The sequence below is a fragment of the Crinia signifera genome, chromosome 1 (genome assembly GCF_055691185.1).
Source record: "Crinia signifera chromosome 1, ASM5569118v1, whole genome shotgun sequence".
Classification (NCBI taxonomy): domain Eukaryota; kingdom Metazoa; phylum Chordata; class Amphibia; order Anura; family Myobatrachidae; genus Crinia; species Crinia signifera.
Window position 1 is genome coordinate 5591171 of NC_139217.1, and position 27731 is coordinate 5618901.

At 40.6% G+C, this 27731-nt stretch overlaps 1 protein-coding gene across 1 annotated transcript; it reads left to right on the forward strand.

Moving 5' to 3' along the window:
* The first annotated feature begins 1102 nt into the window (after positions 1 to 1102).
* Positions 1103 to 25181, forward strand: LOC146032884 (vomeronasal type-2 receptor 26-like). The gene is made up of 4 exons (XM_083158519.1): positions 1103 to 1162; positions 2357 to 2587; positions 19852 to 19975; positions 24274 to 25181. Exons 1-4 carry the CDS (start codon positions 1103 to 1105, stop codon positions 25179 to 25181), a joined length of 1323 nt encoding a protein of 440 aa, XP_083014645.1.
* Positions 25182 to 27731: the final 2550 nt, after the last annotated feature.

The following is a 27731-nucleotide window of genomic DNA, read 5'->3' on the forward strand; positions in this document are numbered from 1 at the left end:
TCACCGTACATGCATAATAGTGTTGACATTACCTGTGAGGAGATGATCAAATTATCAATAGATTTAAAGCTGGTGGCTCCACTGCTGCCGTATATAAGAAATTCACACCTAATCTAGGGCGACTGTCTTTCCATGCTTTTATACTCTGTCCTATAGTGATACTCATGGAACAATGGAGTCTCAATAAGCCCCGATAACCATTATTTATAAAGATGGGATTGGTGTCAGTAACTGTGACAGGCATAGGCGTGCGCAGCACATTTTATTAGGGGGTGCACCGTCAAAGGAGTGTGCATAGCTCCACCTATTGGGTGTGTCTAATACCACCAATCAGGCGTGTCTACCATTATCTATTGGCACTCACTACAATATAAAACGTCTCTCAGCCGCACCATAATCTCCGGCCTATTTCAGTTGTAATCTTCAAATTACTCTGTGTAACAGTACATGCAAATACTGTCATACACATATATGGATGACGCAGGTGTGTAGTGATATGGATGACACAGATATGTAGTGATATGGATGACGCAGGTGTGTAGTGATATGGGTGATGCAGGTATGTAGTGATATGGGTGACGCAGGTGTGTAGTGATATGACAAAGGTCTAGTTCAATTAACATTGCAAACACACATTATTAATCAATGAGCACTACATTAAATGAAATACAGTTCTAAAAAACAAAAAGTCTTTGGTTAAGGGTATTGCTGGTATTGTTAGCGGCAGAGGTGTTCATAAGGGTGGGGCACAGCATTAGGGGGTGCCTGTGCACCTCTAACACTCAATGTGTGCACACCTATGGTGACAGGTAGCTTCCAATTTCGTCAGCAGTATGAAAATCTACACAAAAATCCCTGTGAATTAGCTGATTTCAGTCCTGCTGTTCCTGAATCAATATGACTGGGTTGGCTTAGATCCAGGCTGCCAGTACGGAGACCAGTTGCACCACTGACCTTGTTGATATCCTGATTTCTACGCTATTCTCTTGTTAGATGCTGAATAGAAATTAAACAGGAATTCCTGGCAATTTTCTCCATTATGGTCGCCAGATTGACAGTAAATCAATGATCCTCTCCTTCACTTCCATGACAGTCATAGTGAATGGCTATCCGTTTTACTAATGAGACCTGTCTGGAGTCTCCTTTATCACCTCTAATTTCGGTACATGTTATTGAAACTGCCCCATCAGATCTTCCCCAGTTTTACTCGGCGTTCCTGTGAGAGTCAAAGATAGTATTCTCTAAATCTAAATACCTGGAGATTTCTCTATTACCCAAACCAATGAGTCCCTCCATGAGTTTTAAATCCATTTCTAAAAAGAAACATTACTTCAGAATACACATATTGGGCCTGGTTCAGACCTGATCACACAGTCGGGAATTCTCATTTCCATCCTTCAGTTAAATATCCGCCCAGCTAGAGTGATCCCACCCTGCAGATCAATGTGCTCGCCGTGCGTATGGATGTGTACGGCTACAAATAATGAGAATATGTCCAAAACCCATCGTAACAGCTCACCATAGAACGATCCTTACACTGGGCACCAGTCACCACAGGCTCCGCGTAGCCCTGGACCTACTAGGCAGTGCGATGGAAAAATCCATGTCTGACCTAGAGCTGACGTCACATACAGATGGTGCAATCCTCATCTGGCCCTTTAATAGGATTAAGTGAGCCAGAGCTGTCAGACTTAATCCAATTCCAAACCCCCACTGTATTGCTCTATGTGTTGTATTGCAGCTGAGAACATTAGGTCTTGGCTCACCATGGCTCTCCAGAGAAGGCCGGCTGAAGAAGGCTCCATCTGTCCCCTCCCCTAACATGCTCAGGCACACCTGCATTTCTCTTATCACTCCCACTACGTGGTCCGTTACCACCCTAGACGCCTACTTCCTGTCAATCACCTTGCGGACAGCGTGCGTGTAGAAAAAGTTACCAGACTTCATCGCAGGTGTACTACGGGCTGTAAGCATACACAATGCATCAGTAATCACCTGCTATGTGAATTCTCAGCTGTCCAATCAGGACTCAGTCAGGCCCATTGTGTGTTACATATAAAACAGATGAGTCCCTTTTATCCTGTATTGTGTCCTGACCTTTTATCTTGCCGTACTGGTGGGTTTATATTTTTTTTAAATGTTTTTTTTGTTGCTTTGTTTTTCACAATATTTTTGTTGGAGTGGATCTAAGTCACTATTTATACATTTACAGATAAGAATTATTACATAATGTTTTTTAATTGGATATATCTATTTTTACTTTTTAGACAAGTTAATCATTTTTTCAATCATTCTATTCACACCACCCTATAATCATGTTGTTACTTTAATATACATTTGCATATCCCAATAACAGCGACATTATATGAAGAACCTTCATTACACCGACCCCACTGGAGATGAGATGACCTTTAATGAGAGAGGAGATCTGCCCTCGACGTGGTCATTAGCAAACTGGGTCATTTACAAGAATAGCTCGGAGTATACATTTATAGTAAAGACTGTGACGGCCTTTGGGGAATCCCGAGACGATGGCCACCAGGTTTATCATCTCAACCTAGAGGAGATCACATGGAAGAATGGTATGGTGAGTGATTATCAAAGACATCACTATAAGAACTTGTGTTCATATGTTAATATTATTATATTACATATATATCATTGATTTATGACATTCCATGTATATTATTAATGTCCACGTATTCAATTGTTTGGACTGTCCCCGTCCCGACGTTCTGGGTTGCACATATAGATTTATACATAGATACATATACTGTATAGTTTTATACATAGATCCATAGATATAGATTTATACATAGATCCATACTGTATATAGATTTATAGGTACTTATGTAATATCTGGACTCTTTTTCTTATGAGACCGCATCCCCTCGCAGGGCTCGCTGCGCTCGCCACGCTTTGGGCATGGTGGCTCGCTGCGCTCGCCACACTATATAAACTCCATGCATAGTTGGATAGTAGGGGTATGAAAAAATGGGGTGCAGTTAACATGGGAGTCCAGATAATACATAAGTACCGATTTATACATACAGTAGATACATATACTGTATAGAATTATACATAGATACATATACTGTATAGTTTTATACATAGATACATACTGTATATAGATTTATAAATAGATACATATACTGTATAGATTTATGCATATATACATATACTGTATAGATTTATATATATATAGATACATATATAATTGTATACATAGATACATATACTGTATAGATTTATACATAGATACATACTGTATACTGTATAGATTTATATATAGATACATATACTGTATATAGATTTATACATAGATACATATACTGTATAGATTTATACATAGATACATATACTGTATAGATTTATATATAGATACATATACTGTATATAGATTTATACATAGATACATATATAGTTTTATACATAGATACATATACTGTATAGATTTATACATAGATACATATACTGTATAGATTTATACATAGATACATATACTGTATATAGATTTACTAGTTGATTCATCGCGCCCTCCGGGCGCTCTTCACACCGTCGTGAGGAGCTTCGCCCCATTAGAAGTAGAAATATATGTGAGTGTGAGATATAGTGTAATTTGGTGAATAATGTGCGTAAAGTGCATTAATGTTTGGAGGCATAGATGGTGTTTTTGTAGTTGTGAGTATTGTAGGTAAGGATGTGTGTGTGTGGTTGTGAGTATGGGAGGCAAGGATGTGTGTGTGGTTGTGAGTATTACAGGCATGGATGTGTTTGGGGGATGGGAACCCTGCCCGTCTCCGCTTCAGGGACACAGGCAGGGTTAGGGGAGGTGAGTGGTAGGTGGGGGACGGTGATGGGGGATGCCGTCCCGATGTTCTGGGTTTGCACATAAAGATTTATACATAGATACATATACTGTATATAGATTTATACATAGATCCATATACTGTATATAGATTTATACATAGATACATATACTGTATATAGATTTATACATAGATACATATACTGTATATAGATTTATACATAGATACATATACTGTATATAGATTTATACATAGATACATATACTGTATATAGATTTATACATAGATACATATACTGTATATAGATTTATACATAGATCCATATACTGTATATAGATTTATAAATAGATACATATACTGTATATAGATTTATACATAGATACATATACTGTATATAGATTTATACATAGATACATATACTGTATAGATTTATACATAGATACATATACTGTATAGATTTATACATAGATACATATACTGTATATAGATTTATACATAGATCCATATACTGTATATAGATTTATACATAGATACATATACTGTATATAGATTTATACATAGATACATATACTGTATATAGATTTATACATAGATCCATATACTGTATATAGATTTATAAATAGATACATATACTGTATATAGATTTATACATAGATACATATACTGTATATAGATTTATACATAGATACATATACTGTATAGATTTATACATAGATACATATACTGTATAGATTTATACATAGATACATATACTGTATATAGATTTATACATACAGTAGATACATATACTGTATATAGATTTATACATAGATACATATACTGTATAGATTTATACATAAATACATATACTGTATATAGATTTATACATAGATACATACTGTATAGATTTATACATAGATACATATACTGTATATAGATTTATACATAGATACATATACTGTATATAGATTTATACATAGATACATATACTGTATATAGATTTATACATAGATACATATACTGTATAGATTTATACATAGATACATATACTGTATATAGATTTATACATAGATACATATACTGTATATAGATTTATACATAGATACATATACTGTATATAGATTTATACATAGATACATATACTGTATAGATTTATACATAGATACATATAATGTATATAGATTTATACATAGATACATATACAGTATAGATTTATACATAGATACATATACTGTATATAGATTTATACATAGATACATATACTGTATATAGATTTATACATAGATACATATACTGTATATAGATTTATACATAGATACATATACTGTATATAGATTTATACATAGATACATATACTGTATAGATTTATACATAGATACATATACTGTATAGATTTATACATAGATACATATACTGTATAGATTTATACATAGATACATATACTGTATAGATTTATACATAGATACATATACTGTATATAGATTTATACATAGATACATATACTGTATATAGATTTATACATAGATACATATACTGTATATAGATTTATACATAGATACATATACTGTATAGATTTATACATAGATACATATACTGTATAGATTTATACATAGATGCATATACTGTATAGATTTATACATAGATAGGTACTCTTTACCTAGAACGGCGCCCATCGCGGTGATCGCGACATCGCGGGCAGTACATAAACGGCCGCGACGCGATGCCCGCGATCACCCGATTTTCCCATAGGGAACAATGTTAAAAAGCATAATTGACCGCGATTTTGCATTCAATGCCTCAATGCCCGCGATTTTACCATAGGAATCAATGTTAAATGGGCTACAGAGCCCAAATAGCCCCAATTAACCCTTAAATGTCACCCCAATTTTTGTACGCCACCCCACGATCCACGCCAACCCGAAGCGTGGCGAGCGCAGCGAGCCCGCGAGGGGCGGTGGTACGCGTCCTCCGACCTTTTCATGCCCTACTATCCACGTCGGCGTGGAGTTGAGAATAGAATAGTGTGGCGAGCGCAGCGAGCCACCGAGCCCGAAGCGTGGCGAGCGCAGCGAGCCCCGCGAGGGGACGCGGATACCTTCACAGTTATACGCGTCCCCTCGCGGACTTCACAGGTGTCCGTGGCGACGCGGACACCTGTGAAGCCCGCGAAGGGACGCGTTTACCTGTGAAGGTATCCGCGTCCCCTCGCGGGGCTCGCTGCGCTCGCCACGCTTCGGGCTCGGTGGCTCGCTGCGCTCGCCACACTATTCTATTCTCAACTCCACGCCGACGTGGATAGTAGGGCATGAAAAGGTCGGAGGACGCGTACCGCCGCCCCTCGCGGGCTCGCTGCGCTCGCCACGCTTCGGGTTGGCGTGGATCGTGGGGTGGCGTACAAAAATTGGGGTGACATTTAAGGGTTAATTGGGGCTATTTGGGCTCTGTAGCCCATTTAACATTGATTCCTATGTGAAAATCGCGGGCATTGAGGCATTTTAAAGTAAAATCGCGGCCAATCAGGCTTTTTAACATTGTTTCCTATGGGAAAATCGCGGTAATCGCGGGTACCCGATTTTGATGTACCCGCGATTTACCCGCGATGCCCGCGATGACCGCGATTTTTTACCCCCGACGCCCGCGATTCTGATCGCGGGCGCCGTTCTAGGTAAAGAGTACCCATAGATACATATACTGTATATAGATTTATACATAGATACATATACTGTATAGATTTATACATAGATACATATACTGTATATAGATTTATACATAGATACATATACTGTATAGATTTATATATAGATACATATACTGTATATAGATTTATACATAGATACATATACTGTATATAGATTTATACATATATACATATACTGTATAGATTTATACATAGATACATATACTGTATAGATTTATACATAGATACATATACTGTATATAGATTTATACATAGATACATATAATGTATAGATTTATACATAGATACATATACTGTATATAGATTTATACATAGATACATATAATGTATATAGATTTATACATATGTACATATACTGTATAGATTTATACATAGATACATATAATGTATATAGATTTATACATAGATACATATACTGTATATAGATTTATACATAGATACATATACTGTATATAGATTTATACATAGATACATATACTGTATATAGATTTATACATAGATACATATACTGTATATAGATTTATACATAGATACATATACTGTATAGATTTATACATAGATACATATACTGTATAGATTTATACATAGATACATATACTGTATATAGATTTATACATAGATACATATACTGTATATAGATTTATACATAGATACATATACTGTATATAGATTTATACATAGATACATATACTGTATATATATTTATACATAGATACATATACTGTATATAGATTTATACATAGATACATATACTGTATATAGATTTATACATAGATACATATACTGTATATAGATTTATACATAGATACATATACTGTATATAGATTTATACATAGATACATATACTGTATATAGATTTATACATAGATACATATACTGTATATAGATTTATACATAGATACATATACTGTATAGATTTATACATAGATACATATACTGTATAGATTTATACATAGATACATATACTGTATATAGATTTATACATAGATACATATAATGTATATAGATTTAAACATATGTACATATACTGTATAGATTTATACATAGATACATATAATGTATATAGATTTATACATAGATACATATACAGTATAGATTTCTAGTTAGATACATATACTGTATATAGATTTATACATAGATACATATACTGTATATAGATTTATACATAGATACATATACTGTATATAGATTTATACATAGATACATATACTGTATATAGATTTATACATAGATACATATACTGTATATAGATTTATACATAGATACATATACTGTATAGATTTATACATAGATACATATACTGTATAGATTTATACATAGATACATATACTGTATATAGATTTATACATAGATACATATAATGTATAGATTTATACATAGATACATATAATGTATATAGATTTATACATATGTACATATACTGTATAGATTTATACATAGATACATATAATGTATATAGATTTATACATAGATACATATACTGTATATAGATTTATACATAGATACATATACTGTATAGATTTATACATAGATACATATACTGTATAGATTTATACATAGATACATATACTGTATATAGATTTATACATAGATACATATAATGTATAGATTTATACATAGATACATATAATGTATATAGATTTATACATATGTACATATACTGTATAGATTTATACATAGACACATATAATGTATATAGATTTATACATAGATACATATACAGTATAGATTTCTAGTTAGATACATATACTGTATATAGATTTATACATAGATACATATACTGTATATAGATTTATACATAGATACATATACTGTATATAGATTTATACATAGATACATATACTGTATATAGATTTATACATATATACATATACTGTATATAGATTTATACATAGATACATATACTGTATATAGATTTATACATAGATACATATACTGTATATAGATTTATACACAGATACATATACTGTATATAGATTTATACATAGATACATATACTGTATAGTTTTATACATAGATACATACACTGTATATAGATTTATACATAGATACATATACTGTATATAGTTTTATACATAGATACATTTACTGTATATAGTTTTATACATAGATACATACACTGTATATAGATTTATACATAGATACATATATAGTTTTATACATAGATACATATACTGTATAGATTTATACATAGATACATATAGTCATATATGCTCCAGGGAAAGACCACACTCACACTGGGGGTGATAGATCAGCTGTGGGGTGCATGCGAAGGAGTCCAGACAGGAATCTATCCTCCAATATGTAGCTAGGGTTCTCTCAAAGAGACGCAAGCACTCTCCACTTTATCAAAGAATGATACTTTTGATAAAAATAAAGATAGTTTTATTTTCAACATAACGGGGGACATTTACCAAAATGGATTCGTAGAAAAAAGGTGTATTCGTAGGGAGAAATACACCTTTTTTTTACGAATTTGTATTTTCGGGATTTACAATCCCAAAAATACAACAATTCGTAGTCCTAAAGATGGAACATTCGTATTTGTAGTTACAAATACGAATGCCCTACACCATCGATAGGATACGACAGAAATCACCATTCAAAAGAATGGTGGTTTCTGATTTACTAAGCAGCCGTACTGACAATACGGCTGCTTAGTGGTGTGAAACACCCACGCAAATACGACAGGAAAATAGAACACCATTTTCCTGTTCTATTTGCGTTTTAGCCTGCACGGATCAGTCAGATCCGTGCAGGCTGCAGTGTAAAAAAATAGAAAAAATAAATAATTTAAAAAAAAAAACGGCGTGGGGTCCCCCCCACAGCCATAACCAGCACCAGGCTGAAGGAGCCGGGGCCGGTAATTAAAAACCAGGGAACCCGACAAATAGGGGTTCCCCGATTTTTAACAACCAGCCCCAGGCTCCAGGTCCGGGGCTGGTTCCCAAAATACGGGGGACAAAATGAGTAGGGGTCCCCCGTATTTTAAGAACCAGCCCCAGGCACAACCAGCCGGCAGGGTAATGTCACAGCCGGGGGACACTTATAATATAAGGTCCCGCGGCCAAAACATTCTCCCTACCGACCAGTCAGCCTGGCCAGGGGCCCTGGGGGAGTGGGGACCCCCCCAATGAAGGGGTCCCCCCCCTCCAGGACTTACCTGACCAGGCTGAAGCCTGGTGCTGTCCTCGATGCCCCTGGGCGGTGGGCATCGAGCTGATAAATGTTGTAAAAAATAGATAAACCATTGTTTTTTACTGTGGCACTACAAGTGCCAGCAAGCCTCCTCAGCAAGCTGGGACTTGGAGAACCACAAGTCCCAGCCTGCTGGGCATTAAAGGGCCCGCTGGCACTTGTAGTTCTACAGTTAAAAAAATAGTGCACAAAACACACTGACACACTTTTAAAATAAAACTTTATTACACACAAAGCCCACACATACTAATACTTACCTATCTTCTCTCCGTAGGTAGCCCTGATGTCCTGTGTCGGCGTCTTCTGGTCCTGTGTCGTCTTCTTCCTCCATGTCGACGTCGCTGTCGGCGATGGTGTCCCCGTCCGGATCCGAAGAAATCCATTTGGGAAGCTGTGGAAGGAAACCATACTCACCTGTCCCAGCGCGACGTAGTCCAGGTAAGGGTCTTTGCAAAAAAATAAACCGAAAACCCCGAAACCAAACCGGACACGACGGAGACGCACGGTGTGTTTGTTTACATCGTGCGGCTCCGCCTCCCGAATGCCGCTATTGGCCGCCTTGCTGCCTAGCGGCCAATAGCGGCATTCGGGAGGCGGAGCCGCACGATGTAAACACACCGTGCGTCTCCGTCGTGTCCGGTTTGGTTTCGGGGTTTTCGGTTTATTTTTTTGCAAAGACCCTTACCTGGACTACGTCGCGCTGGGACAGGTGAGTATGGTTTCCTTCCACAGCTTCCCAAATGGATTTCTTCGGATCCGGACGGGGACACCATCGCCGACAGCGACGTCGACATGGAGGAAGAAGACGACACAGGACCAGAAGACGCCGACACAGGACATCAGGGCTACCTACGGAGAGAAGATAGGTAAGTATTAGTATGTGTGGGCTTTGTGTGTAATAAAGTTTTATTTTAAAAGTGTGTCAGTGTGTTTTGTGCACTATTTTTTTAACTGTAGAACTACAAGTGCCAGCGGGCCCTTTAATGCCCAGCAGGCTGGGACTTGTGGTTCTCCAAGTCCCAGCTTGCTGGGGAGGCTTGCTGGCACTTGTAGTGCCACAGTAAAAAACAATGGTTTATCTATTTTTTACAACATTTATCAGCTCGATGCCCACCGCCCAGGGGCATCGAGGACAGCACCAGGCTTCAGCCTGGTCAGGTAAGTCCTGGAGGGGGGGGACCCCTTCATTGGGGGGGTCCCCACTCCCCCAGGGCCCCTGGCCAGGCTGACTGGTCGGTAGGGAGAATGTTTTGGCCGCGGGACCTTATATTATAAGTGTCCCCCGGCTGTGACATTACCCTGCCGGCTGGTTGTGCCTGGGGCTGGTTCTTAAAATACGGGGGACCCCTACTCATTTTGTCCCCCGTATTTTGGGAACCAGCCCCGGACCTGGAGCCTGGGGCTGGTTGTTAAAAATCGGGGAACCCCTATTTGTCGGGTTCCCTGGTTTTTAATTACCGGCCCCGGCTCCTTCAGCCTGGTGCTGGTTATGGCTGTGGGGGGGACCCCACGCCGTTTTTTTTTTAAATTTATTTATTTTTCTATTTTTTTTTACACCTTGCAGCCTGCACGGATCAGACTTGATCCGTGCAGACTGCTAGAAATAATTCGTATTAGCGGCCGTATATACGGCCGCTAATACGAATCATTACACCATCGGAGGGTTACAAAGCAGTCGTATCTGACTGCTTTGTAAATCCCCCTCCGGAACACGACTTTGCATATGACTTAAACAGTCGTATGCAGTCGTAGGGAAACAACCAATACGAAAAACTAGGTTTTTCATATTGGTAAATTTCCCCCAACATGTCAAGTAAATCCTGACTTCACCATAGCCCCGACGTTTCGGTCCTAAAGAAAATGGACCTTTATCAAGGAGCCTGGAGATATATAAATATTGCAGATATGCCCATTAGTGCACAAACACAAATCTATACATCAGAAAGTGATCAGGTAGCAGCAAACTTACGTTTTAGTGGTGAGTAAAGGTGAGGATAAAGCTTCTACACAGGGCTCTGTGATTATCCCCCTTTGTCTCCAGATGCCCTATACGCGAATGACACGCAGACGCTCCGCTAAGCCAGAAGCGCTGCGTTCCACTGACACCTAACAGCGCTCACACGCTGTCAGCACTTATACGCTGACAGCGTGTCACTTCCGGTATCCGGAGGTGACAGCGCGATGCGGTCCAAGTGCGTTCCAAACGCGGCCGCTTCTTCCTGCTAGCGCTATTATGGCGCGAAGCAGGCTGTCAGTCACCTGGCACACGCTGGTAAGCGTGCGCCCCCTGTGACTTCCGGTCTCCAGGTACTTAAACCAGACGCTGCAGCCTCTCTGGGTGTCTCACCCACTGCACCTATGCTGGTGTACACACATCGCTCCTGAAGCTTTATCCTCACCTTTACTCACCACTAAAACGTAAGTTTACTGCTACCTGATCACTTTCTGATGTATAGATTTGTGTTTGTACACTAATGGGCATATCTGCAATATTTATATATCTCCAGGCTCCTTGATAAAGGTCCATTTTCTATAGGACCGAAACGTCGGGTCTATGGTGAAGTCAGGATTTACTTGACATGTTATGTTGAAAATAAAACTATCTTTATTTTTATCAAAAGTATCATTCTTTGATAAAGTGGAGAGTGCTTGCGTCTCTTTGAGAGAACCCTAGCTATAGTCATATATGGGTATTTATTCTGGCAGCATGGCAGGGCATAATTGGAATCAACGTTTCAGTCGCCTCTGGGACCTGTGGTCTAGATGATAATAGATACATACAGCTGTAGCGCCACTCATCCAGCGCCGGGGCTTGCCAGACCACCCCCACTGGCTAGCGGACACTGCATTTGACTGGGACGTGCGGAATCCCAGTTTCCCGTCGGCGGGGGATGGGAACCCTGCCCGTCTCTGCTTCAGGGAGACAGGCAGGGTTAGGGGGGGGTGAGTGGGGAGGTGGGGGACGGTGATGGGGGATGGCGGCGGGCACTCGGGGGGATCTCCGGTTGAAGGGGATGCGCGTGCGTCTCATGCGCATGCATCTCCTTCCTGTGGCTGGCGGGGGCCATTGGGACATTGCTTTAATATTGTATTCACAAAGCTACATAATTGCAGAGTTTAGAAATGTCAGATTTTTCCTCTTATGTATGGAAATCTATAATATGTTATAATGTTATATATATATTATTGTAAGTATTTTATATTTCTCCAAGTGTATGTTGGGAAGCAGCATGTATTGTATCACTGTTCTATGTGCAATGGTCTCCCTTCAATGCTGCTTACAGTATTCTGATTACTGGGCATAAAAACAATTGCCAGTGTTTAGGAAAAGAATCTGAAAAGAATTGCACAATGGGGTGATTCGGAACTGTTCGCTCCACTGCATAAATACACAGCCTGGCAAACAGGTCTGAATGTGTTTTCTTTTCCAGCTTTTTTGCTATTTGGACATGCTAAATCTGTTGCAGGCTATGCTGGTATATGTAGTTCAACAACAGCTAGAGTGCCAAAGGTTCCCATTCCTCGTGTACATATAGAAGTTGAGGATGCAACTATGGAAATGCAACAAGACGAAGGACAATGTTGTTTACCCAACACTAATGAAGATGATGATGGATTTGTTAGATAGCGAGCACTTGAAGTATCACCACCAGGAGTCAGCCACCAGTGGCAGCAGCTCTCGCCAGTGATAAGAACAATGACATTGTCATGCTTGGAATACTTTTTTCCTGCATAAACAACATTTGTCAGGGCATCAGTAACATCCGCGAGTCCAAAGAAAGCTGTGGTATTGGTGCTGCCCAGCTAGGCATATTCTCTCTATTTAATGACATTGTACAAATTAGCATGTCATAAAGTCCTTTAACCTTTTCTGGTACAGCTGAAGTAGAACATTGAATCACCTACATATTATTAACCCTTGAGTGACAACATATCTGTGAGATGTGCAAAATATCAGTTAAAAATGCCATTAGCGCTCAAATTTGTTATATAAATTCAAATAAATACTGTAAAAAACAGATTATATTTTCTATATAAGGTAAATATTTCACACCAATTTCACACCTATTTTGACAAATTCACTTGGCACGCAAAGGGTTAATGGAAGGGAAAAAAGCTATTTGAAACCACCTGTACAAACTAGATTTACTTTAAGTACACCCTCCACTGTGTAGTTGGAGGAGTTTTCAACACAGACAGAAACCTGTTGAGCAATTGCTGTAAGATTCTAGTTACAAAATTGTCTAAAAACTAGTGTTAATAAAAATAATTTTTTCTCGCATTTAAAACAAAGTGCAGAGACTTCTGTAATGGTGGTCTCCAGTGGAGATGATTTAATATTGTATTAACAACACTGTTCAACACCTAAAGGCCATTGATTTGTGTTGGCCCAAACAAACCAAGCTCTTCAGCCTCAGCGCTTGATTTGTAAATCTGTACAGGTCCATTTAAATATACAACATAAGGATGGGACACCTTGGATTTGCTGCATGATTCAGTTTGCAATTGTATTTGAAAACTCACATTTGTGTTCTTGTTTTTTAACATTTTGCTTCATTCTCTTTGTTTAGTTTCTTGCTTTTTCTGACTCACAACAAAAATATTCATCTATATTTCTCTGTCCGGCACGCAGGCCTCTGACATAGTTCTTGTCACTTAATTTAGCCAACCAGTTTGCTGCAACCTTTAGACAAACGTATTGGTGAAAACAGAATTGTGAGCAGTAAATGTATCCACATTTTCCTGGAAATTACTGTTATTAATTTAATCAATACTTTAGAGCGAAAAGTAGTTTCAAATTGCATAATTTTACGTGTTTTATGAGTTTTAAATAAATTTAAATCCAAAACCAAAAAAGAATCCAAAACTCTAAAGGGTAGTTTTGCCAAATTCAAACCAAAACACACAATTCTCAAAAAAACATTTTTTTAACTTAAATTGTTATTTTTTTTAGATGGATTTTGTTTCCAAACAACTGATAGGAAAATGTGCCTGCTGTTATAATAACAAAGCAGTTGCAATCATATCCAATTGCCTGTGTGTGTGTGTTTGTGTGTATATTGGAGGATTATTAGAAAGATACACTATATGATACAATGATGACAATGATCATAAAGGATACTCCTAAAGTGTAGATACTACTGCTTTATTATAGGCTGTCTGGATACTGAGCCCCTGCAGTTGATTGTGTGAAGTTTTGATTACTTGTTTATATTTTTCACTCGGACCACTGAAAGAATTAAGAGTACTGATTCATTTATAAATCAAATGTTACATATCATGTTGTTGTGGTGTTGTATTGAGACAAATTGCATACACATACTCTACACAAGTTCAGAATGAAGAAAAATAAATAAAATAAAATTAGCACTTTGCAACTTTTTTGTTGTTCTTCTCAGATCTGTTACTATTCTTTTTCTCTCTAAATCAACCCAATGATCCAGGCTTCTGCTTCTCCGTCACACAGGCTAATACATGAAGCCCCACCACCTGCTCTCATGAGTTATACAGGTCATGACTGGAGGTGGTGGTCTCCCTGTATTGCTTGGCATCAATATCCCAGATCATGTCCATCAACTGGAAAAGCAGCACCTCAGCCGGTGGGAGAAAAAGGTCTGCAAAAACAATGCAACAGATTGTCAGGCTACTGCAATGTTTAACTACAGGTTTACTGAGAGTTTAAAGGTTAACAAAAAGGCTATTCTAAATGTTACTACATAATCTAAAAGTGCCTGTAATACAGGTGTTCTTCCATTTGGTCTTGACTATGATATTGTAACTTCTGCGCGTATAGTGACCTTCAGCTCATATGTGTACTTGGTGATTGTTTGCAGAGCTCAGCTGTCAGATGACCGCCATCGGCATTGTAGAGGCCTTTCATGAAGCCATTGAGAATTATATTCCACCCAGTAAGAAAAATTCCGCTGGTTAATGTAGCCAGACAAATGCCAGTGAACATCGTCAGAAAATATTACAGGTTGAGTATCCCGTATCCGAGTATCTGTTATCCGAATTATTCCGAAAACCATACATTCCAGAAAGTGAATTTTTTTTTTTTTTTTTTGCTAAAAACTCACTGGGGACATTTCTAACAGCACTACTGGTGACATGATTTGTAACTGGCACTATATATGTGCAAGAAAATGATTGCTTGGCCTTCAAATTCAATATCTGAGATAGTACACACATTTTGTTTCATGTTTTGAAACCTTGTTTTTTGAACAAATAAAATATATTTGTGTGTATATTATGTGTTTATACCGCAAAAAAGCAAGATACTTCAAAATACATAATTGAAATATTAAAATATTCTGAAATACGGAATAATCCGTTATCCAAAATTCTCCTGGTCCCGAGCATTTTGGATATGGGATACTCAACCTGTATCAGTACTTAAACTCCAAAGTCTCTCATATACAATACAATCCATGTACACCAACATCTGTTAGAAGGGAGACCCCTTTTGTTGACCATTTTACAGATTTTTGGGTAAATAATGAGGGACAATTGGAGACGTAACAACAAAATATTTTCAATTAGCCAAAAAAAGAAATAAGATGGATTTATGATTTGAATACCCCAGGCTTTCCCAACCACGGTCCTCACGGCACACCAACAGTGCAGGTTTTAGTGATATCCAGGCTTCAGCACAGATGGATTAATCAGAATCACTCAGGTACTAATTAATTCACCTGTGCTCAAGCCTGGATATCTACAAAACCAGCACTGTTGGTGTGCCTTGAGGACCGTGGTTGGAAAAGCCTGGAATACACTGTCTCCAGGAGGGTTAAATCATGATTTTGAGGTAAAATGATTTCTTTCATTTTGAAGATTATTATTTTATTTAATAATCAACAGATATTTGATACATGTCAACCTCTGCTGACTTCCAGAAGAAGCCTGTCATTTCTACTGACATTGCCGGGCAGGCCAGTGGCCAGATCCTGCAGACTTCCAGTGGAAGCGCAATATGTCAAATTGACATCTTGTGCAGATTCCGGACTTTGTTGTCCTCCGTCATAAACCCGTTATTCCACACTAGCAGAGCCCCCTTTTTTAATACACTTCTTAATTGATGGTTCACTGATGAAATTATACCTCCACAAGGGAATTATTACATGTGGTCTACTATAGTTTTCGGCTTTTAGTCTGTAACAGGAAATTAGGTGCATGTGACATTTTGATTACTTTTGGGTCATGCCCACAACGGCCCTAATCAGTTATATAAGTATAAATGCCTCAATAAGTTCAGTATCTCTCTTGCCTTGACAATGACAGCAGGCCTGTTGAAACAAAGAGAGTTTCTCGCTGTTATCAATATGTGTCCTAAAGGCTGAAGCTTTCATGAAGGATTTAGAGAAAGGCCACTTACCTACTGTTCAGTACTGTTGTCGGATCACAGCAGGGAACAGGGAGCGACATTAGAAAGTGAGCCAACCAGAATCACCGCTATATACGTTTGATGTTGTGTTCTCTCCTCTATATGAGAACAGTCATACAGATGGGGTCTTCCTGAATACCAGATGTTGATGTACATGGACTGGATCGTACATGAGAGGAATTGGTACTCTTTACCTAGAACGGCGCCTGCGATTGGCATCGCGGGCGTCGGGGGTAAAAAATCGCGGGCATCGCGGCCATCGCATGCACATAAAAAACGGGTGCGACGTGATGCCCGCGATGCCCGCGATTTTCCCATAGGGATCAATGTTAAAAGTGAGATTGGACGCGATTTTAGTGTTAAATGCCTCAATGCCCGCGATTTTTACATGGGAAACAATGTTAAATGGCCCACAGAGCCCAAATAGTCACCCTAAAGTCTGAAATGGCCCCCACAATTTTTAACGCCACCCCACGATCAACGTGAACCCGAAGCGTGGCGAGCGCAGCGAGCCCGCGAGGGGCGGAGGTACGCGTCCTCCGACCTGTTCATACCCCCACTATCCACGTCGGCGTGGAGTTGAGAATAGAATAGTGTGGCAAGCCCGAAGCGTGGCGAGCGCACGCGGATACCTGTGAAGCCCGCGAAGGGATGCGTTTACCTGTGAAGGTATCCGCACGAGGGGACGCGGATACCTGTGAAGCCCGCAAAGGGACGCGTTTACCTGTGAAGGTATCCGTGTCCCCTCGCGGGGCTCGCTGCGCTCGCCACGCTTCGGGCTCGGTGGCTCACTACGCTCGCCACACTATTCTATTCTCAACTCCACGCTGACGTGGATAGTGGGGGTATGAACAGGTCGGAGGACGCGTACCTCCGCCCCTCGCGGGCTCGCTGCGCTCGCCACGCTTCGGGTTCACGTTGATCGTGGGGTGGCGTTAACAATTGTGGGGGCCATTTCAGACTTTAGGGTGACTATTTGGGCTCTGTGGCCCATTTAACATTGTTTCCTATGGAAAAATCGCGGGCATTGAGGCATTGAACACTAAAATCGTTTCCAATCTCACTTTTAACATTGATCCCTATAGGAAATCGCGGGCATCGCATCGCACCTGTTTTTTAGTGCATACGATGGTCGTGATGGTCGTGGTGGGCGCCGTTCTAGGTAAAGAGTACAGAGGAATTTATTGTCCTATTTCCGTTTCGATGTTTGGAAGGTCTGGTGGTCCTGATGACACCGATAACACCAGGAATGAGCCACCGACTGATGCCAAACTACAGATGTGAACCATCTGGTTTATATCATAGTCACAACCAATTCAAATAAATGATTCCATGCACTTGTAGGTTATGGGCTTGATTCAGACCGTGCTCGCAAGGCTGCAATTTTTGCAGATGGACAAAACCATGCTGCACTGCAGATGGGGCAGATGTAACATGTGCAGAGACCAGAATAATGTCGGCATGGTCTGAACATCGACACTTGTCAGCATATTAAGTATGTCGACATTTAGAATATCCACACTAACGTAAACCAAGCCCTAACCCTGAAATCATATGCCGACGTCTGACTGCCGACATTCATGATGTCAACATTGTGACCAGAGTACATTGAAATTCGGAATATAACCAGTGATGACATAATGAATGTTACATTCTGAACATGCTGACACTGTGAATGACATCATTTAGCACACGTCTACATTATGGTGTCTACATTCTGGCTGCCGACATTCTAAATGTCAACTTTATGGCTCCATAACCCCCAAAAAGTGCTCAGTCTAAAACCTTCGGAATGAACAATATAATGTCACCAAATCCTATAAGGAATACCAGTGATAAGTGTACAATAGAAATAAGCACTTACTGGCTGATATGTACTATTGCTATAACTGCAGTATAGAAGTATCTCTAAAGGATAAGCTAAAACACTTTTGGTAACACTCACATAACCCCCTGTAATCTATTAAATGCCCCCACCCCCCCTAAGCACCGCCCACCCAGAGCTTTACATGAACTCAGTATATCTACTCATACATCCCACTGACCCCAGACCAACATTACCAGGTGACTATATCATACAGCTCACCCAGTGCCTCTGTAACATCACTGGAACTGTACACAACATGTAGCGCTGGTCATCTTATATCAAGTCCCAAATGAATGTAAGCCAGGGTTCCCTAACCTCCTGGCGTGGTTGGGAGGATCCCTAAAATCGGGTCAGCCTCCCGTCTCCTTGGATGGGAAGCAAGTCCCCACCATTGCGGCCAGTCTCCCATGCCCCCACCCCCCCAACCTCGGTCCTTGGAACCAAATGATACAAATGTCGTCATTGTAGCCCCACCCACTGCTGTTCAATGTCTGTAATACCGGTATTGCATGGTCACGATGATGCGATTGCATTGACCACACCCCCAAATAATGCATTTCACTCATAACCCCATCCCGCCCTTTTTTCATCACACCAGCGGCCACGGCCCCATGCCGCATAGAGCTGGCTGCCCTCTCCCAAATACGGAAGCCAGAATGTAGGCAACCCTGCTGTAAGTTCACGTGCAGGGTCCTCCTTCCTCTGTGTCGGTCTGTTTATTTCCCAGTCTCATTTATTACTGTTTGATCCCCATTGTAATGTTCAATGGAATTCTGCAAGCTGATAATACAGTATGTAAGTAAATGATAATAATTTCAATTAGCTCAAATACATTTCATCAGGTTACAACTTAAAGAAAATAATTTGAAATAAAAAATAACCCATTTATTTATATTTTACATTTTACTTCCTCTACAAGATCCCTATATCTCGGTGCAATGACAGATGTCCTCCTGGGTACAGAAAAGCCTCCAATGGAGGATTCCATGTCTGCTGCTATGACTGCGTCCCGTGTTCTGATGGAGAGATGTCCAACATTACAGGTACTGTCGGGATGTGTTACACACGTGATACATATTCTAAAGAGACCTTGGGGCATACTTGCCTACCCTCCCGGAATGGCCGGGAGGGTCCCGCAAATCGGGTCCCCCTCCCGGTCCCCCGGGAAGGGGGGCAAGTCTCCCGCATTTCCCTACAGCCCCGGCTCCCCCTCTCCCCGCGGTCTAAAAACTATTACTTTCGCGGGTAATTTTTAGCCCCTCCCCCCACCCACGGACCCACAAATTGAGGATTCAGCCCGTCATGGGGGCTTGATGACATCACCTGTGCCCCGCCCCTAAAACGAAGCCTCTACCCGCCCCCTTTCACTCCTCTCCGGGCTTCTCCCGGAAAGGAGTATGCCAAAGTCGGCAAGTATGCCTTGGGGGCTATTCATTATCCCTTCACCTCTAAAAATACACAGGTGAAAATGTTCACCTACTTTTGTACAAACTGAGCATTGGGGCCGAACATTACACAGGTAACAGAGGAGATATCACTGGATCTCCTGCTTACATTTCAGAGCAGATCTGTCCCACTGACAGATTCATCATGCTCCAAATACACCACATCCCAGTTCAAGCATGCACCCTAGCACTGCCAAGTCTGACATAGGGCCAGATTTTGGGGTCAGACAGCCCCTAGGCACAACATTTTTGGCCACTCCCCCCATTTTAACATGTTTTAATGTATCCTTGCAAATCGAACTGCACACCCAACCAGCTGCTCACTAATGCTGGGTACACACCAGCATGATGCAGCTCGTGAGCAGGTCGTTAGATGAACGTACAACCCGCTCACGATATGGTGGGGCCTACAACCCACCTATGACCCGCTCACAAACTGCATCTGATGTGATCGCGACCCGCACCCACTTCAGTGTTCATTTCTCAGAAACTACTGCACATAAACAAACCTCCACTGTTCTGTAGAGCACTCAGACTCAACTACGCATTTTCAGATTGATGGAGAAATGGCACAATTTTTCTGGCAATTTCTGCAGCACTCCTGCCACTGCTGTGGGACTCCGGAGGATAAGTATTAGAAAATGGGTGCAGTGTGGAATGTCATCCCACTGCACAAATGTGGAAACAAGGAAGATGCAAGCAACTATGTACCAGTGATCCTTACATAAGTAATAGGGAAATTGATGAAAACATGAAAGGTTGTAGATTAGCTTAAATCCAGCAATTTACAGGATCAAAAACAGTATGGATTGTCTATGGCAGGGTTGGCGAAACTCCAGCCCGCAGGCGTTAAACGGCCCCCTTAGCCAGTTTGACTGGCCTGCCCACCCACCCTTTGGCTTGGCCAGGAGTCAAGTAAGGGGGTGTTCTCGTGAGTGGTCGGGAGTTCTCGCGAGATGCCTCTTATACAGCCAGGGCCGGCCTTAGGCATAGGCAAACTAGGCAATTGCCTAGGGCATTTGGAATGCCTAGGGGTATCAGCAGCTTCTGCTGATTAAAATGATATGCAGCATGCCTATATTCTGTGTGTGAGTGAGGCTGCATCTGCATATGAAATAGTGTATTCATGGAAATCACTGTAACATAGAATTCCGTATGCAGGTACAGACACAGTCGCACACAAAATATAGGCATGCCGCATATAATTTTAATCATCGGAAGCTCCTTGTGTGTCCTGGTCACATAACAATGCAAATAAGATGAATTTTCAGCAAAACAAGGCACCCAACATTAGCAGAACTGGCCAGGAGCTGCATGGTCTATTGAGTCCAGATGTATGAGGAAACATCTGTATCCAAGCAGAGGCAGAGGTCACAGTGTTAGTGGCTGTGCGAGTGCTGTCTGTGGGTGGGTTGGTTGTGCAATAGTGTTCGGCATATGTGTAAGGGGCATTATGTGTGTCATGTATAAATGCATTAATAATGTGCGACATATGTGTAACAGGCATTATGTGTGTCATGTGTATAAGGGTATTAATAATGTGCAACATATGTGTAATGGGCATTATGTGTGTCATGTGTATAAGGGCATTAATAATGTGCAACATATGTGTAAGGGGCATTATGTGTGTCATTATGTGTATGAAGGGCATTAATAAAGGTTGGCATAATGTGTAAGGGGCATTATGGTTATAAGGACATAATGTGTGTCATGTGTAAGGGGCATTACTGTGTGGTATTATCAGGGGTGCCAAGAGAAAGGGGTAGGGGGTACAAATTACCCAGGCCAAAGTTTGATGGGAGGGCCCAGTGGGGGCCCCGGGCCCCCTCCCCTTAAGTGACAGCAGCAGCTGCAGCTCTTCTCATCTGCCCAGCACACACTGCTTTGTGCTGGGTTGCAGTGTGGCCATGGAGGTGGTTAAAATACAATATTTTCTCAGAATTTTTTTCTAAGGGTATAATGTGAATAATGTGAGGAGTAATGTACATAAGGTGAAGTGGTACTACTGTGTGATGTAACGTGAATAAGGGACACCATCGCATGATATAATGTGAACAAAGTTGCACTACTGTGTGGCATAATTTGAATTGGGGGTAAAATTGTGTGGCCATGCCCCTTCCCAGCAAGAACACACCCCTGTTTGGGCTGCACACCAAATGTGTGCACTGTTTCCATTTAAAATATTGCGGGTAGGAGCACCAAAATGATGACTGCTATGATGAGGGTTGATAGTGCTGGGAAAGGGGAGCAGGGTCAGAGGCAGAACTAGTGGCGGTGCTAGGGGGCACCAGCCAAAATCTTGCCTAGAGGGTCATTTAGGCTAGGTCCGGCTCTGTATACAGCAGCAGCCGGAGCATGGGATGGGTGCAGCAGGGAAATTTGTAAATGAAATGTTATATATGGCCCCCGAAGGATTTTTTCTCATTACAAATGGCCCTTGGCATAAAAAAGGTTCCCCACCCCTGGTCTATGGTATGATAGTGTCAAACTAACCAGATTGACTTTTTCGATTAAGTGACAAAACTAAAAAAGAGGGGGGATGTAGATATAACTTATCTAGACTTATGTGTGGATTTTGACACTGTCCAACATCGCAAATTGTTAAATAAACTTTAAAGCAAGTTTGGATACTAAGAAAGCTTTATAAATAAGATCTTGGTTTCAGGATAGAAAATAAAGTGCTGTAGTTTTATTACAAGTGGACCACCCCAGGAATCTGTTCTTGGACCAGTGATTTTTTAATATCTTTATTGGTGACATTGCAAATGGTATTGAAGAGAAAGTGTGCTTTTTTGCACATGACACAAAGGTATGCAACAGGGTGGACACACCGGAAGGGTAAAACAAATAGTTCACGATCTAGGTAGACTAGAGGAATGTTCAAAAACAATTAAATTACAACTTAATGCTACAAAATTCTAAATCAGTCTAAATATAGTAGAAATTACACTATAATGGAAACTTCTGAGGAGTAGAGGGATCTAGGTGTCACTATTATAGTTGACTTAAAGGCAGGTAGGCAATGTAACAAAGTGAGATTATTGGTTCACAGGGAGAGGAATCAGCAGCAAAAAGAAAGAAGTAATAATACCACTGTATAGGTCATTAGTACAACCTCATCTAGAGTACTGTGTTCAGTTCTGGAGGCCATATCTCCTGAAGGATATAATACATTAGAGATGGTTCAATGAAGGGGAACTAAAATAGTGCATGGCCTACATCACAAAACTTACCCAGAAATAAAATCTCAGTATGTATAGTTTGGAGCAGAGTAGGGAAAGTGGTGATGAAAGACACTATCACATATACCAAGGGTTATACCAAGGTCCAGGATGAAAACATTCTTCAAATGAAGAAAACTATTAGAACACAAGGACATGCACTGACACTAGAGGGAGGTTCAGGGAAATCTGAATCAACATGACATCACAGATAGGGTAGTGGACACGTGTAATAGACTCCCATGAGAGGTGGTAAATGCTAAGACAGTAGAACAATGTAAACATACATTGGATAGACACGAGGACATCCTTACACAGAAAAAAAGGATCAAATAGGGTTTGAGGTAACAATATGGTTAAAAAGCGGGCAGACTAGATGGGCCAAAAGGTTCTTTTCTCCCTTCAATCCTAAAAATCTAACCCATCTGAGAGACATAGGCAGCATAATATATTTACATTGCTTAAACTCTAATACCCCTCAATGGGACACCTACCACAAAAAATATTTTAGGTTAAAATATAAATAAAATTCCAATTCCCGAGAGAAATGGATGGAGGCTGTGTTTTTTTTTTGTTAATTGTAGAATTTTATTGACCATTGATGTAGAATCAATGTTTTACAAGTATAAATACTGACCACATGGATAATATTTGTTATTTTATATGTGATTTCAGACAGTGAGATCTGCCATAGGTGTCCTGAGGATGAGTGGCCGGATGAGAGAAGAGTGAGATGTGTTCCTAAGACGTACGACTTCCTCTCCTATGAGCAGGACACTGTGGTGCTAATATCTTCAGTAACAGCTTTATCTTTCTCTGCCGTAACATTATTTATATTGGGGAACTTTATTTATTACTGGAACACCCCAATTGTGAAAGCCAATAACCGGGCTGTGAGCATCATTCTCCTGGTCTCCATCTTGCTGAGCTTCCTCTGTGTGTTCCTGTTCCTTGGCCGGCCAGTGGATATAACTTGCAGGCTAAGACAGACGTCATTTGGGATCTTCTTCTCCACAGCTGTCTCTTCTGTACTGGCCAAGACTGTCACTGTCTGCATTGCTTTCAAAGCCACCAAACCCGGCAGTACCTGGAGGAAGTGGGTCACTCACAAAGTATCTAATTGTGTAGTCATTGTGTGCTCCTCTGTCCAAGCTCTGATCTGTGGTGTCTGGCTGTCTGTGTCTCCTCCCTACCAGGAGTATGACCATCACTCTTTCCAGGGAATGATCATCATTAAGTGTAATGAAGGGTCAGTGATCGGGTTTTACTCTATGTTGGGTTACATGGGGATCCTGGCCGCTGTGAGCTTTGTTCTGGCTTTCATGGTGAGGACATTACCAGACAGCTTTAATGAGGCCAAGCACATCACCTTCAGCATGCTGGTGTTCTGCAGTGTCTGGGTTGCAATGATCCCGGCCTATCTGAGCACCACAGATAAATACATGGTGGCTGTGGAGATATTCGCTATACTGGCCTCATGTGCTGGGGTTCTGGGATGTATATTTTTCCCCAAACTCTATATTCTGTTGATCAAACCTGTATTTAACTCCAGAAAAAATATAATGGAGAAAAACACCATATAACGCATTACTTAGAATACTATTATATAATAAACTTCAGAATTTTCAATATTTCCGCAGAAATTTGCTATAAAACATATCACATATCTTTGTGTGGTAGACGTATGTGACCCTTTAGTATTAGCAGATATTTTGAAGGTTAAATTAAAGTCAGATATTTTCAGTCTATGTGAAGACAGTCAGGTGTGAGTGGACAATCTATGGCGGTGATTTTCAACCTTTTTATCTTGCGGCACACTAAATAAGACTTTAAAATTGCCAAGGCACACCCTAAGATCCCCACAGGGCAAAACACATTGGCCACCACAGAAAAAAAAGAAACCTATTGGCTCCCACATTAAAAACAATCACACTGGTCCCCACAGGTAACAAAAATAAAATACATTGGCCCTTTACATGAAAAGAAGAGACCAGAAAATAACATTTGAACTGGTGGTGGCTGTAAATGGGTTTGGTTATCTCTAGATCTGGGGGCACACTTGAGAACAGCTCAAGGCACACTAGTGTGCCACGGCACACTGGTTGAAAAACACTGATTCTATGGGATGATAATCAGGTGTGAGTGGACAATCTATGGGATGATAATCAGGTGTGAGCGGACATATGGAATGACAATAAGGTGCGTGTGGACAATCTATGGGATTACAGTCAGGTGTGAGCGGACAATCTATGGGATGATTTTGTTTGAAGAATTGGACCAGGGGCGATGAAAGGTCTGTGTACACAATTATCCGGTGTTCCTCAAGAAGACGGGATATGTAAAATAAATGAATAAAAGAAGAGTGTGTGAGAACAACTTCTATTCAACCCAGAGGGTATAAATGAGAGTCTGGGGTTGGGTCACTAGAGGCGTACCCTCACTCACACTAGAACAAAGAGGATGGTGCACATAAAGGTTTCTTTATATGGGTTCACAACGGGTGTAGTTCCAAGCAAATACAACTGCGTACCGTACTCACAGGTAAGTATACCACTATAACCACATCTGGGTATCTTTATGGAAGGGGGCTCCTGTCATGGAGGGCAATGGCTCCCATGTACGAATACAAGCAAACAAAGGAAAACACTTTCAGTGTCTGTACATTTATTTAAGCAAGAGAATACACAAAACTGGGATCTGCAAAGATGTTAAAAGAGGTCCGGTACCTTGTGGCTGGGTTATTGGCCTTATACCCCAGACCGTCACCGTCAGCAAGCAGTATCCCAGTACAAAGAACAGCAAGTGCGCTCCTCTCCTGCCAACGCGTTTCAACAGGATAACCTGTCTTTTTCAAGGCTTGGAGAGGAGTGCTAGGAAGTCCATATTTATACACATGCACATTAAGCCAAATTGGACTACTTCCGCCGGAAGTTCAGTGCTGGCACTCCCGCCCAGCATGATGGTCCTTATTCTTTTCCAGGTTCACCTTTAAAATTATGTATCATCCTGGCTCCCAGAATGTGAAAGCTGATGCATTTTTCTGGTGCATGGAGGAAGATCAGTTACCTCAAGAGAGCTATCCTGTCATTAACCCCACAGCATTTGCTGCTACACTAGTGTATACTGTGGCCCCTCCAGGCAAGACTTTCGTATCCTCTGAGGTCCGTCCAAAATTGTTGTCTTGGGCACATAAATCTTTGTTCTCCAGTCATTCTGGTGTCCAAGTTACCATCGGAATTTTAAAATGATCCTCCTGGTGGCCATGGATAAGAAAATACGTCATTGAGTTTATGGCATGCTGCCCCATATGATTGCAACATAAGGTTCCATGGGTAAGTAAAACAAGACATTTTTTCCCTCAGCACACTGAGCAATGCTAGTAACCAATCTAGAACACTACATGATAATAGAATTCAGAGATATTGGTTACATATACCTGCGCAGGTGTATGCTATGCCCCCAAGCCGCGTCAAGGCTTCTCTGTATATTGGGGGTCCCTAGCGCTATATCTAGGTGCAGGGTGCGGCACCCCAAAAACCATCATAAGCTGGGAAGCCCAGTGCGGCATGCCAGTGATATACTAAGTGTTAATAATTAGTGATAGGAAGCCGAAGCTATATAAAAGGGAGAGATAAATGAATGTAATTAAAATAGGATAGAGATAGTGTTAGTGAGGGAAAAGTGTTAATAGAATGTAAGAGCATGCCGCACTAAAGCCACCCAGCCCATCCAGTCCAGGAGCACCGCACCCCACACCACCGTTACCCTAATTTGGGTCTACGATTAACCAGCAAGGAGCCACATGATAATGGCTCCTTACTTGATATATCCAAACTAAGAGCTACCTACCTTGGAGCAACCCCTGACTACTCCATGTGGCATATCAGGACCCACATCTCCTCCTAATATGGGCTCCCTTCTGCCTCTAACAACATACATACAGATAGTGATAGATGCTCAATTAGTTCAGTAGCATTTCCCAGGTGCATGAGGGAGGGGTTAATTACTGGGTAAGTAAAACAAGACATTTTTTCCCTCAGCACACTGAGCAATGCTAGTAACCAATCTAGAACACTACATGATAATAGAATTCAGAGATATTGGTTACATATACCTGCGCAGGTGTATGCTAT

Coding starts and splice junctions, on each gene's coding strand:
- LOC146032884 (XM_083158519.1), top strand. CDS start 1,103: ATGGCTATCCGTTTTACTAATGAGACCTGTCTGGAGTCTCCTTTATCA. Junction 1,163..2,356: donor CTTTATCACCTCTAATTTCG/GTACATGTTATT, acceptor TCCCAATAACAG/CGACATTATATGAAGAACCT. Junction 2,588..19,851: donor TCACATGGAAGAATGGTATG/GTGAGTGATTAT, acceptor TTCCTCTACAAG/ATCCCTATATCTCGGTGCAA.